This window comes from Mustela putorius, unplaced genomic scaffold (genome assembly GCF_011764305.1).
Source record: "Mustela putorius furo isolate JIRA1106 unplaced genomic scaffold, ASM1176430v1.1 tig00003869_pilon_pilon_pilon, whole genome shotgun sequence".
NCBI classification, from domain to species: domain Eukaryota; kingdom Metazoa; phylum Chordata; class Mammalia; order Carnivora; family Mustelidae; genus Mustela; species Mustela putorius.
Genome location: NW_025422021.1, coordinates 21,395,788 through 21,413,022, shown reverse-complemented (window position 1 = coordinate 21,413,022; position 17,235 = coordinate 21,395,788). Strand labels below are relative to the sequence as shown.

General features: G+C 36.0%; 1 protein-coding gene across 7 annotated transcripts in view; it reads right to left on the bottom strand.

Annotated features, from left to right (window-relative positions):
• The window catches only part of WDSUB1 (WD repeat, sterile alpha motif and U-box domain containing 1), a 46,864-nt gene that overhangs the window by 24,693 nt on the left and 4,936 nt on the right, over positions 1-17,235 (bottom strand). For 6 of the 7 annotated variants that reach the window (XM_004743914.3, XM_004743913.3, XM_045066611.1 and 3 more), the window contains exons 4-6: positions 14,784-14,876; positions 10,568-10,661; positions 877-910 (exon numbers count right to left, since the gene is read on the bottom strand). In XM_004743914.3, coding sequence (XP_004743971.1) covers positions 877-910; positions 10,568-10,661; positions 14,784-14,876 — 221 coding nt within the window. The remainder of the gene's footprint in view (positions 1-876; positions 911-10,567; positions 10,662-14,783; positions 14,877-17,235) is intronic. The other variant, XM_045066612.1, reaches the window with a different exon arrangement.

Genomic DNA, 17,235 nt, shown 5'->3' with positions numbered 1-17,235 from the left:
TAATTAATATACAGTATTATATTCATTTCAGGTGTACAATTAGTTGTATTTAACTGAGACTCATACATATTTAATGGAGAAAATTTAATGTTATAGCTATTCTTGTAAAATCTCATGACAATTTCTTAAGAAACATTCAGGATCTACTTCACTCAGTTTGAGGATTCTTGCCCATCTCCTGCCAGAGTGCTCAAGTGATTTGAACTTTTCATGTGGAGGACTAACATAGATTCCTTGCTTGACCCACTACACTTGGATGATTTACATCTGTTTCATTTGCTGGCACAGCTGTGGCCTGAATTCATCATTATAAGGCTCCATTCAACATTCTCCATTCTCTCTTGGAGAGTATTTTCATCAACCACATCTTCACTTATAATATAAAACATGCATTTTTCTTCATATTTGTGCAACCCTGGTCTTTATTCAGATGGGTCTATCAAAACCTCGCATTTTCCCAAGTCCATTAAATCCTACTCTTCCTTATACTCTAAACCCAGCCAGAACTCTGCCAGCAGTAGGCCACTTTCAGCTTACACTAGTGTACTTCCACAATCCGGGGTAAACATTTATCCTTTGCTATTATGGAAACCTATAAAAATTTAAGAATAATCAATTTGAAATGATATTTTGTTCTTTTGGATATAGGTGCTCTATAAATCTATCAATTTTCTTTGATCAGATTAAACATCTGTCTTGTCCCAGAACCTGTATCTTAACCTATGTAACTATCTTACCATTTCTTAAAATGTATACTCTTAGGCACTCGAAAAAAGGATACATTTTGTTTATCTTGCCGAATTAAATTTTTAGTTCAGTAGCCTAATAAACGTATTTTACACACATCACACACACAAAAAATTCTGAAATACTTACAGTATCATATATTATGACAGACTTATCCACTGATCTTTAAAAGAAAAAGGAAATTATGGATGAGAAGTTCTATAAACACATAGTACAGCATTTATTAATTAGTATTTTTAAATCATTTAAGTAACTTTTTTAGAAAAGACTGAGATATTGATATGCAAACTTTTTTAAAAGATTTTATTTATTTATTTGACAGAGATCACAAGTAGGCAGAGAAGCAGGCAGAGACAGAGAGAGAGAGAGAGGGAAGCAGGCTCCATACTGAGCAGACATGCAGGGCTCGATCCCAGGACCCTGAGATCATGACCTGAACCGAAGGCAGAGGCTTATTAACCCACTGAGCCACCCAGGTGCCCTGCAAACATTTATTTTTAAGAGATTTTATTTATTTGAGAGAGAGAATGCACGTGCATAAGTTGAGGGGGCAGCAGGTGAAGCAGACTCCCCACTGAGTGGGGAGCCCAATACGATGGGGGGCTTGATCCCATGACCCTGAGATCATGACCAGAGCTGAAGCCCAACACTTAGCTGACTGAGCCACCCAGGTGCCCCTGTTGTGCAAATATTTAGAATTCAGCCTCTTCTTGTTCCTATGTATGACATTTTATTCAAAAAATTACATGCCATATATGAAATTTATATGAAAATTACGAACTTCAATAAACAGTCACATATGCTATTTATACCATCTAGCCATAAAAAGAGTAAGTATTTATGATGTATAAATAAGACACAATTCCATATGGGGTTAATAACTCAAAGGGAACACCCACTACAAGGGAAAGCTATTATAGTTGATCCTTGAACAATGCAAGGATTCAGGGCATTGAGCCCCTTCCCTATGTGGTTGAAAATCCTTGTATAACTTCTGACCCTCCGAAAACCTGACTACTACTAAGCCTCCTGTTCACTGGAAGCCTTACCAATAACGAGCAATCAATTAACACATATTTTGTATGTTATATATATTCAATATTGTCTACTTACAATAAAGCTAGAGAAAATCTTAAAATCTTAAGAAAAAATACTGTACTGTATCAAAAAATCTGCATATAAGTAAGCCCACGCAGTTCAAACCTATGTTGTTCAAGGGTCAACAGTACTTGTTTCTTGGGTTTGGTTTCAGACAGCACTATTCTTTATCAATGATATGACCATGACCATGGCTTAATTACTAATCTCTCTCTACACACACACACACACACACACACACACATCTTGTGACTCCTTTTTTTGAACATTATAATTCTAAATTTGATATGAACTCTACATGATTTCTTTTAATGATATAAAAACCCAAACCCTAACTCATCCTAATACTGTAACACTTGAAGAGATGGATCACCATTAGTAATCTTTACGAGCACCGTATACTGCGAAGACAGAAATTAGGGCAATAAGCAAGGTCCACTATGGGAACAGCAAGCAATAAGGCCAAAAATAGACTAGAACAAAACAAAACAAAACAAAACAAAACAAACAAAAGAACACAAAGCACCCAAGAAATTTGGACAGTCTGGTAGGCAACAGAGAGCCAGCTCTGATGGCAATGGAACAGGGCCACTTGCTATGGAGGTATAAAAATGAATCCGAGAAACAAAAGGCCAAAGATGAAGAATTCCTAAAAGTCTAATGAATCCAGGCAAGAAGAATGGAAATCATAAACGAAGATCTGTGAACTCTGGGAGATAAAAAAGTTTGTCAACTCACCTCCTATAGTCTCTAATTTGGTCATGGGATTCAAAGAAAAGATACAATAGGATTTGATAATGGATTAGACTTGGGGGAAGGAAATTAGGCTTTGAGAAAAAAAATAGTTTTTAATATTTGAGGTTGGAGTTTGAAAGACTAGAAGAATAACAGAGCCAGTGTAAACAGACACAAAATAAAATACTATGAAACCACTCAAACAATATAAAACTTCAAAATATTTCCTAAATTGAACCTGAACCAACACCACACAAGAAGTCCAACTGTTTCGTTATACATTTCCTGCCTACTTCATGTAAATCTTACCCCAACTTTTCAGTATCCATATTCCACCACAGTCTGCCCTGTTGCTCTAACCCCACATTTCCTTATAAAGGAGGCATTAGTATACACGCCTTTTGATACTCCATTTCTTCAGTTCTGTGGCACTCTAAAACCTCAACACTGCTCATTCAAGACTGTAAGTATGTCAATTATATCTACATTGATACTGGGAGAGAGCAACAACACATATGTTATGTGGCTGATACGGAAGAGCGTATAACCATAGACTCATGAGTGATCCATGATACTACAGTAACTAACATTGGGCAGCCACCTAAAGCATTTTGGCCTAAACTAGCTTTATACAATAGCCAAAAAGCTAATCAGGGTTGCCTGGGTGGCTCAGTTGTTAAGGGTCTGCTCTCCTGAGCTCCACATCGGGCTCACTGCTCATTGGGGACCCAGCTTCTCTCCCTCTCCCAGTCCCCCTGCTTGTGCTCCCTCTCTCACTGAGTCTCTCTGTCAAGAAAATAAATAAAATCTTAAAAAAAAAAAAAAAAAGAGAGAGAGAGAGAAGAGGCTAATCAAATGAAATTACCAACATTTCTTTAGGGCAAGTGTATTCCTAAGGTTTAAAGATTTATTTTGCACTTAAGTGTTTTCATTTTAAATATATCTACCTATGTTTCTCTCATTCAGAAAGTATTTGCAGCCTCTTACAAAGATGTAGCAAAAACAAGCTAAAAATTATCTGAGAGACTAGAGAGGAAGACAATACCAAGACGAAGTGGACAAGAGAAATGAAGGTTAAAATTTAGTGTCCAACGGGTGCCTGGAGAGGCTCAGTCGGTTACATGTCAGACTCTTGATGATAGCTCAGGTCATGGTCTCAGGATTCATGGGATCGGGCTCCACCCTCAATGAGAGTCTGCCTGTACCTTTCTCTCTCTTATTCCCCTCCCCCGCCACTCACACTCACTCACTCTCTCTCAAAAAAATAAAATCTTTAAAAAAATGCATTGTCCAGAACACACATCATAAAATCCAGTCCACCCTGCTACAGGAGGGCTGCAATTTTGGTTTTGAGCTTCTTCAACAGCAATTCAAAAAAGAAAACATGATCTTTTAACACCATATAAGATAGAAACACAAACCCCAAAGTTTGGAAAAGAGACATCAATTCCTCAGACTGAGACCTGAAAGAACTATTACCCCCAAGGGCTTTATATAGAGGATGCTACAACACAAGTCCTCAACAACTCTTTCTGAATGACCATGGTAAATTTCAAACAGCTGTTTTATAATCCCCCCTTAGGATCGGTCAATGGCTAAAACTCAGAAAAAGCAGAAATCAGAAAATGTCCAATTTTTTAGATTACATAAAAAATAATAAATATGGGGCACCTGGGTGGCTCAGTGGGTTAAAGCCTCTGCCTTCGGCTCAGGTCATGATCCCAGGGTCCTGGCATCGAGCCCCGCATTGGGCTCTCTGCTTAGCGGGAAGCCTGCTTCCTCCTCTCTCTCTGCCTGCCTCTCTGCATACTTGTGATCACTGTCTGTCAAAAAAATAAAATCTTGAAAAAAAAAAATAAATATAACATTTAATAATCATGTACTGAACAATTATTATGCCTCCCAATAATAAATGCTTTGCCTGCATTTTCTTATTTAAGCTTCAGAACAATCTTATTAGGAATGTATTATTATTTTCCCCATTTTATAAATCAGAGAAGTGAAGCTGAGATAAGATGTGGAATTAGAATTTGCTCAAGGTCACATGGCTAGGAAGTAGAAGGGCTGGGATGAAAACTCAGTTCTATGTGATCCTAAAACACAAGTTTTTGGACTTTACACTTCCTAGATCATCATCCCCCATGAATGTATTAAAATTAAAAGTGATTCATAATGGGAACATACCCTGACATTTTTAGCCTAAGAACATATAAAGCAGGTGACACAGCTATTCAAATTTCACTAAAGCTTTCATAAGACACCTAATTTCAAGCAATGAGATATCTAATAACCCTCCATAATAAACAGCATCATGTACCTTTAGGCTACTAAATGAACTGATCTTTTCTATAGGATTATGAACAATGTTATAAAGAGATGGGGGGAAAAGATGATTTGAGATTTGGAAAAGTGATCTTAAGTTCCTCATGCTAGTCATTAGTGAGCAAGAGAAGGTTGCTTGTAAAGCCACTCCAAGTTCGTGACAATAAAACTCTATCCTTCACGGTTATAAAATAGATAAAATATAAACAGACTTCTTATTGGGATGAGAAGGGACACTTCCCACTTTTGGGACTAAGGTTTCTGGCCTCTCTTCTCCCTCACCTGGTTAGCAGAAAAAAGAATGACAAATTACTACAAAGTTTGGGGGAAGATGCTAGGTCATGTGGCCCAGGCCCTTCTGTATGTTGCTTTATCTGATCTGCCCCTGCAGAGGAGTCTGCAATGGTCCAAGGTGCCTGAGAGCAGGTGAGCAGCTCAGCTGCAGAACTACCGTCATGTTACCCGGTCTGTCTTCTATTTCTCTCTTACTGGTTTTTGGCTCAAGAAGAAGAAAAGAGGATGTTATTTATCAAACTCTTAAAACTCTAACAATGGGCATTTTAAAACTGCTTTCCAAGAAATCCTAGCTACTAAAACTGAGAATTTATGGAAAGAAGCAGACCTATTTGAATTATGAAGACTCATCTTTCTGCCTGAAAGATGATATATATTAACGTTCGTTTTATCTGGTTGATCAAGAGAAGTAGGGTGGAACAAAAGACAAGTTCTGCTAAGAGGCTAGAGGAGGTTATTAGAGGAGAGATGCAGAGAAAGATGGAAGAAAGAATTTCCTGCATATTTTGCTCCATGATGTATGTGATGCCATCATCGCTCTGAGAGCTAATGGAACATGTGAAGCAGATATGAGAACCCATCTATGTTTTGCTAGCCCAGATACTGAAGAGATTTTAAAAAATAAAACAATCCACTCTTCTATTTTTTTATTTTCCCTAAGGAAAAATGTTGCCATGCATTGAATTTTTTTTCAATGAATTAAAAATATTTTAGAATTATCTCAACTTTATTTTCAGTAAATAACAATATATATAACTCATAGGCAAAAGCTCCTTGAGGTCTTCAATAACTTCCAACTAGAACTTCAAAGAATCCTAAGATCAAAACATAGGAGAACCACTGACCTAAATAATGGTTCCATTTCTGTACTTCACCTTTAGCATGCATCTCCCGTAGCTACGCAATGCATATTAGAATTGCTTTGAAAGTTTCATTTTCCTAAATCTATACAAAGTAATAACATCCTAGTTCTCTATCATCTCTACCATCTATTTTTCCTGTCTCAATTCTCCTTACTCCTCTTTATATTTATCATACTTTTTTTTTTAAGATTTTATTTATTTATTTGACAGATCGCAAGTAGGCAGAGAGACAGGCAGAGAGAGATAGGAGGAAGCAGGCTCCCCACTGAGCAGAGAGCCCGATGCGGGACTCGATCCCAGGACCCTGGGATTATGACCTGAGCTGAAGGCAGAGGCTTTAACCCACTGAGCCACCCAGGTGCCCCAATATTTATCATATATTTTAATCCACTCAAGAATTTCCTGCCTCTTGGAATCCCCCTTTAGTTTCCCAATCCTCCCATATCCGCACAAATTCCATGATGCCTTTTACATGGTTACCCTATATCTGTGCCCCATACAACTTCCTCTGCACACCTGATGTATAATCCCATTCTGTTGTCAATTCATTTTTCCTATGTAGCCCCTTGTATTCAAGTATCTTTTATTCTACTCACTTTTTCCCACTGTCTCCCTCTTTAGCATATGTATCCATTCCACCTCACCAATACCTTTAGTCATAAATGGAATCTATCACTGACCAATGAACCTGTTCTTTACCTACTCATGAAGTGGGATTTAAAGTGGGATTTAAGTGGGATATCTCCCAATTTCCCTAAAAAACTAAATGTTTATATTTCACCATCTTACATTTCCAACCCATTCACTTGCCTATGTATTTATTCAAATGAATTAAGACTATTCAGAAAAAATATATGTGACCTACAGCGATACCATATACCAAAAGGTATGTAATAATGCAAAATAATATTTATCCACAATGACTGAAAAAGGTAAATTTTAGTTAACATGTTAGTTACAATTGACAAACAAGCTAATAAGGAATTATAATGCTATAAAATAGCATTTTAAAATAACAAATAGTTTTCATAACATAAAAACTCTACTGAGTTTCACCTAACACTTCTTTTAAGATTTAGAAGGCAAAGGCATGTCAGATCTTCCAGTGAACATCAGGATACAGAATTAAAACATCTCCAAGGGCACACTGTCTTTTACTTCCTTTTATATGCTGTAATGCAACTGGCAGAGACTTGGACACATAAGACAGTCATAAATACTTGCTGAATTTCATATTATCATTTTGTCACTTAAACGCTTAAGAGTGAAATGCACAATATATCCTCCAAAACAACAGAAGAAAATCCAACTTTCTTTAAACTTTCACTGACTTCAATTCTATCAAAAGAGAGTTACTATACTTGCTTTTTTTTTTTAATATACTTGGTTTTTAATGATGAGCCATTTTCATCTTTTGAGATAAAAGACTCATATCTAAAATAATGGCAACATAACTAATTTTTTGGCTTATTATTTGGCAAGAATTGGAACATATAGGAAAAGAACAATCAAGCTTAGTCCAGAATACTTTAAATGATTGTTAGGAGTCTGAATATCTTGGCTGGAACAAAAGCTGCTTATGAAGAGACATGAATATGTGGCCTGTGATATCAAACAGGCATTGGTGAGAAAATCCAATGGCAGCAAGGAGAAAATATACCAAAGTATACAAAGAGAATACAAAGTAATTGAACCATGCTACTGTGTACCAAACCAATTGCTTTACAGAACAAAGTTTTGAAAAATAAAGCCAATGTTAAGATTTTTAACAGAGAACTAGAAATCAAAAAGTTACACAGTACACCTGAAAAAATAGCCAAATACAAATTCCAGGACCAAAAACCAAAATAAAACAAATTAAGGATTCATCAATGGACCAGTTTAATATATCAGATAATGCTAAGGAGAGCATCAGCAAAGGGGAAACCACTCAGAATAAAGCCAAAGAAATAGAAGAATGAAAATACAGAAGAGAAGAGAGAAGATATAAAGTTTCTAGTAAGAAAGTATATTTTGCATTTAGTTGGGAGTCCCAGATTTAGAGGAGAGGAAGGATAGAGGCAATATTTGAAGAGATCTGAAGTTTGAATTTTCATTCTATATATTTAACAAGCTCAGTGAATTTCAAAGGAAACTCGGTAAAAAGATATCCAAATCTCAATACAAAGTAAGTACAAAAAAAAAAAAAACAAAAACAAAAACAAAAAGACAACCACAAAGAGAAAGTTCTGTGGAGTAGCCAGTGAAAAAAATACAAGTTACAACAGGCTTCTCTATAGCAATGCACAAAAACAGTCAAATCCTTTTTAAGCTGTGTTTATTCCAACAAAGCAAAGCTGGTTTAACATTTGAGAAATCAATATAATTTACCACCCTAATAGAATAAAAGAAAAATCATGATTATTTCAAGAGAATCATAACATGAAGAGAATCTTCATGATAAAAACAAAACAAAACCTCTTACAAATTAGAAGGGACAGAAGAGCTAATAAAATTTATCTCCCCAAACCTACAGTGATCACACTTAATAATGAAAGCTTTCCTTTGCAAAGAGGAATCAGAGGTTGGCTGTTATCATTATATCCATTATCCTGGTACTGTTAGTTCAGTAAGACATACATGATGTCAAAGGTATAATAATTAGAATGAAAGAAACAAAAGCCATCAACATGTGGTATGATTTTGTACATAAAAAATATAAAAATTAAGACCCTTATAAGATCTCAACTTTGTCTTTCCATATGCACATCCCTATATCAGACATGTCTTTTGTAATAGCAACAAAAAAATTAAGTGCCTAGAAATAAATCCAGTAAAAGATGAGGACCTACATAGAAGACAATTATTGAGAGACATCAAAACAAAAACGGAGAAAATGCCATATTCATGGATTAAAAGACTCAAAATCATAAAGAGGTCCATTATCCCCAAATTTATCAGACTCCACAGAACCCCAATCAAAAATCCAACAGGTCTGTGTGTGTAAAGGGGATAGCTGGAGGCAATCTGACAAGCTAACTCTATATGGAATGTCAAAAATCCAGGAATAGTTAAAATATAAAGCCTTGGAAAGAAAGAATGGTTTTAGAGCAAGGATAAATAGAATAAGAGAATGAAATGGGCTGAGAAACAGATCCACATACATATCATCAGCGATTTCTGACAAGGTAGCAGAATATGAGAAAAAATGATCTTTTCAATGGGTATTACTGGGACACTGAATATCCACATGGAAAGAAATAAAACTGGACTCCTACTGTTCTGTGCATGATACACACAAATCAAATCTGATAGAGTAAAAACAATGAAGATTTTAGAAGTTAATATGGGAAAATATCCTCAGGACTCAGAACATAAACTGACTACACTAAAATTGAAGCTCTGAAAAGACAAATACACAGAAGGGAAAAGATATCTGCAACACATAAGTGGCTCATACACTGAACTATAGAGGCAATAAATACAATTTCAACAATAGATCAATAAGAAAAATACAGAAGAAAAATGAGCAAGAGACATGAACAGGCACTTCATAAAAGAAGAAACACATGTGGCCAATAAACTTCTGAAAAGATTCTAACCTCACTGTTTCAGGGAAATGCATATTTAAAATGCAGTAAGATAACACTTCACATTTATAAGAATGGCTAAAAATTGGGGCACCTGGGTGGCTCAGTGGGTTAAGCTGCTGCCTTCGGCTCGGGTCATGATCCCAGGGTCCTGGGATCAAGCCCTGCATTGGGCTCTGTTTAGCAGGGAGCCTGCTTCCTACTCTGTCTCTGCCTGCCTCTCTGCCTGCTTGTGATCTCTCTCTGTCAAATAAATAAATAAAATCTTAAAAAAAAAAAAAAGAATGGCTAGAAATTAAAAAAACCAAAAATACCAAATATTGAGTATAGGCTAGGCTGTGAAATAACACAGCTATAGAGGAGCTCAGCTACTTGGCAAACAATTTGATGTTATCTGCCAAAGCTGAAAACACAATTATTCTATGGCTCATAAATTCTATTCCTATGTGTTTTTCCTAGAAAAATGCACAAACACGTACATTAGAAGACACAGACAGCTTCACACATTATTGTAATGCTCCTAAATTGAAAATAATCCACTTTTGTCAACATTAAAACGGATAAGTTATAGTATATACATTCACTGGAATATTACATAGCAATGAAAACCAACAAGCCAGAGTTGTATGCATTAATATGAATGGATGTGCCAAACATCATGTTGATTAAGGGAAGCCAGGCACAAAATAATACACATTATATGATCTGTTATAAATCAGTTTAAAAGAAAAAAGTGATATTGCATATGACTTAAGATGTTGTCACCCAAAAGGGGCACCTGGAAAGGGAAGACACTGACATTCCATTTCTTGACCTGAGTAGTGGTTACACAGGTTTGCATCCATCTATCAAAGTTGTTCTTTTACGTTTTATGCACTTTTCTGTATCTGTTCCACGTCATATCAAAATGGCTTAAGGAAATTAAACTAAATAGCTTACCCCGAGACTAGCATCTGCCCATTATGAGAAAAAGCACAAGCCAGAACAGGAGCACAGTGCCCATTCAGCGTACTTTTATATTTTAATTCAAAACCTGCAAATAACAAGGCAAGAAAAATTAGCAAGCTTATTGTGCTTAGAATTTATGTTTAAGTTAAAATTATTTCACTCATTTATTTTAATAAATTATCTTTAAGTGCCTGAAGAATAAAAAAATGAAAAAATCTTCATGCAACTCAGGTATTGGAATGCAGTGTGATTAAGTGGTTTCAAATGTTCAGTAATGGGTAAAGAAAATGGTGCACTCAGCAAATGTGGAGGGATTATAATGATCAAGGTAGTTTTAAAATTTTAAACTCTATAAAATACATAAAAATTTAACATTTTAAGCTAAGCTAAAATTTTAAACTATTGGGGCACCTGGGTGGCTCAGTGGGTTAAGCCTCTGCCTTTAGCTCAAGTCATGATCTCAGGGTTCTGGGATAGAGCCCCGCTTCCCCCTCTCTCTCTCTACCTGCCCCTCCACCTACATGTGATATCTGTCTATCAAATAAATAAATAAAATCTTTAAAAAAAAAATTTAAACTATTAAGATAATCTTGGCATTTAATTTTTAAAAATATAAAATACAAATTGAGGTGCCTGGTTGGCTTAGTGGAGCATGCGACTCTTGATCTCAGGGGAATGAGTCTGGGCCCCATGCTGGGCATGGAACCTACTTAAAAATAAAATAAAATAAGTATTAAAAAAATATATATATACACAAGTTTATATACACATACACCAATTGCCTGAATACCAAGAAAGAATCAAATTGCCCCAATACCTAAACAAAGATCAGTTTTTATTTTTTTAATTTTTGAAAAGATTTTATTTCTTTGACAGAGAGAGAAAGAGAGCTAGCATGTGCAGACACAAGCAGGGGGAGCAGGAGAGGGAGAATCAGGCTCCCCACTAAGCAGGGAGCCCAAGGCAGGGCTCAATCCCAGGACTCTGGGATCACGACCTGAGCCGAAAGCAGATGCTTAACTGACTGAGCCACCCAGGTGTCCCACAAATATCAGTTTTTAAAATCTGATATCAAGAAAATATTCTCTCATTTCACAGATAAAAAATAATAATAATTTATACATCCTATAATTCCAATTATATCTTATAATACTCCAACAAAGTACAGTAACACTAAACTCCCTTTTGTGCTTTCTGTAATCACTGAAAAGACATATCACAACTATTTTAAAGCTAAACCGAAGGAATTCAATAGTTTTTCGTGACAACCTATAAAAATTACTATTAAGAAGTTGACCTGAGGAGACAATATAAGTGAAAGCTATCAATTTTCTCAGAATAAAAACTTTTTTGAAGCATTAATTCCTCTTAAGATAACTGCATTTAATTAAACAAAAAGGTCATTAGAGTAGGTAAAAGCTTCAACAAATAGAAAAAAATGTATTATTGTTACTAAATACACACACTTTATTTCTATTCATAATAGGAAAAAAACATTTATTTTTATCTGGGAGAGGAGATGTAGTCCATGAAAGCACTATGAACATACAGATCAGGAGCTGGCACAATCAATCGAACACAGCAAAAATGTTCAGTTGTAAACCACATGAAGACCAATAAAACTTACAATATCGCCATAGGCTATATTCTCAAGTGTAAGATCCATAAGTCTATATACTCCTCCCTAACAAATAAGCAATTAAAAAAATTAGATGCAAATGATGATAAACACTTTATAAAAAGGCTTTAACGGTAAACTTAAAAAAGTTTAAACGGTGTTCAAACTTAATGGTTTAACAGCATAAACCATTAGATTTTTGAACAATTATTAAAGACATATTGAGAACATCCAATATATGACTATATTTATGGATTCTCATTAAGAATTTTACTTTGGCAGGAGTAAGAAGACTGGATCGACCAATGAAAGCAACAGGTCCTCACCAGTATGTCACTGAACACATTTAAAAGAATGTCTAAATATAACCTAATAGGCAATAAATTAACTGAATTTCCACAAAGAGAAATTTATTTTAATAAAATACTTACTTACTTCCAGATAACGGGCCATTCTCTATACACTGGTATAATGACAAAGATTTTCTCCCTGATCAAACTCTAGCTAGGCTCTTCTGAGTCCTCTTCTCAACTAAGGCCCTGAGTTTAGCTTATAAAGACTTAACATTAACCTAGTTTCTGACAGCTCAAGGCTGCATGCCTAGGATAATCCTAGCCCCCTTTAAGTACCTGCCTGAGAAAACTCAAGGCTGCCAATAGAATTTGCTGTTCTTTCCAGCCAGAACCTGATGATAGGACCCCTGTCTCCCACTCTCTGGGAGAGTAGGAGCCTAATCTCCCTAGGTGCCAGTTAGCAAACCCAGATGAGTTTCGCATGGCCCCTATCCTTCCTGTTTGTAATTTTTCACTTCCCTGACTCTACTGAGCCCCACTGACCTCCCTCCTTATTCCTCATTCTCCCTTCAAAATGCCAAGTCACCTCTGTATAAATAGAAGCTAAGTACCATTCATGTTTGACTCTCTCCCAATTGCAAAAGTATACTACTGGTGAAATTCTGTCCTTATATTTTAGTGTCCAGCTTTGTTTCTCTTTAACAATAACTGTAAACAACAAAATGCAGTTTGTAATTTAACTGAAGCTTATTAGGTATCAATAAAGAATCTTTTTAGGCATCTAAAGCAAGATGGACAATTGCCCATGTTAATTTCGGAGTTCCCATTAAAATGACAGTGAAAGAGTTAATAAAGATATAAAAGCACATCAATGAAGAGAAGGGAAAGAGAGGCATCAGCAATCCGGAAACTGAAGCCAGTTTGGGGAAGGCAGAAAGCAAAATAACTGGGGAGGAAGTATAGAGGAGTAATAGCTCAGAGTGCAAAGGGAGGGGTGACAGCCCAGAAGAAAGTTAATCTGCCCTAGAATACCCCCAAAGACTTATCCATAGCTGGGGAAAAGGAAAATCAGGATGACACAGATATCAAGCTGAAAACAAAAAAGTTAGCAAAAGGTCTACTGACAGAGCAGTTGGGGTCCACCTCCAATCCTTCCCTCGTCCCGCCCACAGCATGTTGCACAAACGCCAGATGCTTCTCTCTAGGCAAAACATTTCTAGGGGAAAAGAATGGCTTTCTGGGGAGCTCCCTGGCAGCTCCAGGGCAATTCTCTAAGCCCCTGAATTGCTCCAGTCAGGGCCAACAACCTGCTTCCTCACCCTAAAGGGAAGCCAGCAATAGCAAACCACTATGTGCACAGAGCTTCTAAACAGCTTATTATTGCCTAATTCTTAAATGTCAATGGAATACAAGGATCACCAGAATTTGAAGAAGTTAGTAGCCATATGAAAGAGAAAGATCAGTGTAAACGAATAAAAAAAAGACTCAAGAGCAAACAAGGATAATCAGGAAACAGAAGGGAACAACAAAACAAAAACCTCTAACTGGTATCCTGAGTTTTGAGTTGACCTTGCACTCATAAAATAGAAGGAGAACACGGAGAAAAAGGAAACAGAGAAGAAGATGAACTTATTGAAATTGAAAATATGATGGAATAAAAAACACAAAAGGTTAAAAGATGAAGTTAAGGTGTGTTTCCAGAAAGTATGGAAAAGATAAAGAGATAAATGTGGCGGGTGGGTGACGCACGGAAAGAAATCAAGGAGGTCCAACACTCAATTAATGAGAATTATTAAAAAGAGAAGAAATGGGGAAGAAATTATTAAAGAAATAACTTAAAGGTTTTCCAAACCTTTAATTTAAAAGTTTTCCGAAACTGAACAATGTGAGTTTCTTGACTGAAGGATCACCTGAAGGAACAGTGCATTACATGCAGTAAAGACCTCCCCGACACTGCCAAAAAACAGTCACCACAGTGAAAAAATTTTAAATATGGTGAAAAAACAATACTTATACAAACAAAACCACCAAGAGTTGCAAACAGATAAAGTGTAAGGTGGTTTTTCTGCTGAGCAGGAATGTGTGTGGTGGTAGCGGCAAGGTCATTATGAGCTGTGAGCATCTGATTACTAAATCGTGCATATGGATGTAACTGCTCTGACTAAAAATAATTAATACATACTTTATAATCACTTTTAGAAATCCAGAGTTCCTTAAATAAAAAGATGAATTAAAACAGAAATTCTATCTGATACTCAATTTTAGAGAACTGCTGGTTGAATACACACATACATACCTAAGACATGGGTAAAAGAAACTACCCAAATTTTGATCTGGCAATCCTGACCACATGAGGCCAATCGAAAAAACTGAAGACCATGCTCTCCATCTAAAAATGTAAGTTTGTGAAAAATAAATACACAAGAATTGGTAAAATATTTAAAACAAAAAATCTTCAATTTCTTATATCGAGATCTGTTAATTCTATTCACTTAAACCATATTCAAAAGTGACATTAACTAAACACAAACCATAGAATGAAATGCTAATTAAAGAATTTATTTTAAACAAGTGCATCAAAGGATTATAACCCTGGCCACTGAACTTACTACAACAACTTGCCTTTTTTATTTCCTTCCACTAAGACTGTAACTCAAGGGTATGGGCCAATATTGAGCTACTAAGCCTGGGCCATCCTTCAAACCCATTTTAGAGTCTATAAGGCTAGCACTGATGGGAAAAATAAGGAAGAAAAGTTATGAGTGTTCAACATTTAATTATTGCCAACTTTTTTTTTTTTTTTTTAAGAATATACCCATTTCTTAAAAGCTTAGTCTATAATTCACATGGAATAATAGAGATTTTTCCCCCCTTCGGCTGAATCAAGACAAAGGCTGGAATTATATAAATCCAAAATAACATTAATTCGGTCTGTTTTATTTGGTAGAAATTATACAAATCAGGGAAAGTAATCAGTAAATTTGGTGTCACAAAAAACCCACTAGTTTTTAATGCTGAGATAATTTCAGTGTATGATTATATATACACTAGATAAGTTCCTAAATATTTGTAGCTAATGTATATATTGATATCATCAAGTCAGTTTTATATGAGTCCCACCTAACTTCACAGCTACAGTTCATCAAAGGAAGTTTGGGCACTGATACATACTAAGATACAACTATGTAAGTAAGCACAGGGGAGGCTTATTTGAAGCGATTTTTACCTGAAATCTAAAGGATAACTAACAGTGAACCAGCTGAAGGGTCCATATGGTAAAATGCTTGGAAACATCTTAGAAACATTCAAGGAACAAAAGGAGTCCAGTGTGGCAAGAAAATGTCTGAGACCAAGTGTGCGTTGAGAGGAGGCAGGCAAACAATGTGTCTGGTACTTCCAGGCTTTGTGTTTTGGATCTGTACCAAAGGATTTGTACCTTACCTTAACCTTATTTTAATCAGCCACTGCTGGATTTGAAATAGGGGAGTGCCAAAACCATCCTGCCCACCTCTGGACTTGAGCTGTCCAATAAGGTAGTCACTAGCCACATGTGGCTACTGGATACTTGAAACATGGCTAGGACAAATTTAAACGTGACATAATATACATACCAGATTTCAAAAACCTAGTATCAAAAATAGTGAAATACCTTATGTGTTACTATCAATTATTGAAATATTTTATATATGAGTAAAATTTTACCATGAACATTAATTTCACCTACGACTAAAAAGTCTTAAATCTACAATGTAGCTCACACTATATTGCTAATCGGACAGAACTGGTGGTGGAACAGGACTTGAAGCAACAAAAGCTAAACTTCATCCTATCACACAGGATGAAACAGAAGAGAGCTTCCCAATTCACTGTTCTCTATTTTTATTTTTTATTTTTTTAAAAGATTTTATTTATTTGACAGAGACAGATCACAAGTAGATGGAGAGAGAGGCAGGCAGAGAGAGAGAGAGAGAAGCAGGCTCCCCGCTGAGCAGAGAGCCCGATGCGGGACTCGATCCCAGGACCCTGAGATCGTGACCTGAGCCAAAGGCAGCGGTTTAACCCACTGAGCCACCCAGGGGCCCCCACCGTTCTCTATTTAAAACAAGAGTCTATCTATATTCAGGAGCTTGTATTTCTCCCTTTAAAAGCTAATTGTGGGGGCGCCTGGGTGGCTCAGTGGGTTAAGCCGCTGCCTTCGGCTCAGGTCATGATCTCAGGGTCCTGGGATCGAGTCCCGCATCGGGCTCTCTGCTCAGCACGGAGCCTGCTTCCTCCTCTCTCTCTCTGCCTGCCTCTCTGCCTACTTGTGATCTCTCTCTGTCAAATAAATAAATAAAATCTTTTAAAAAAAAATAAAAAATAAAAGCTAATTGTGTTGTTAAATATCTTATTTTATAAATTCAGCTTTTGGAAGATTAAATTAGTAAACTGAAAATTTCCAATTCTTTAATTCACATTTCCAATTCTTTAATTTCACATTTCTCTTTGAAGATCAATATACTGTATTTTAAAAATCCACAGCACAACCAATAGGGTGAGGTCCTCTAAATTACCATATTTAAGGAATCCAGATCTACTATACAAAGTTGAGTCATTCCCCAATGTATATTAAATAACCTGATTTTCCCTTATGATATTTCATGATTTCATTTTGATCAAATAAAGAACAAGAATGATTCCTCAACAGGAATGAATTAAAAGGGCTTCTCATTTATTGAAGATGAAATGAAAATGAATAAAAGAATTAA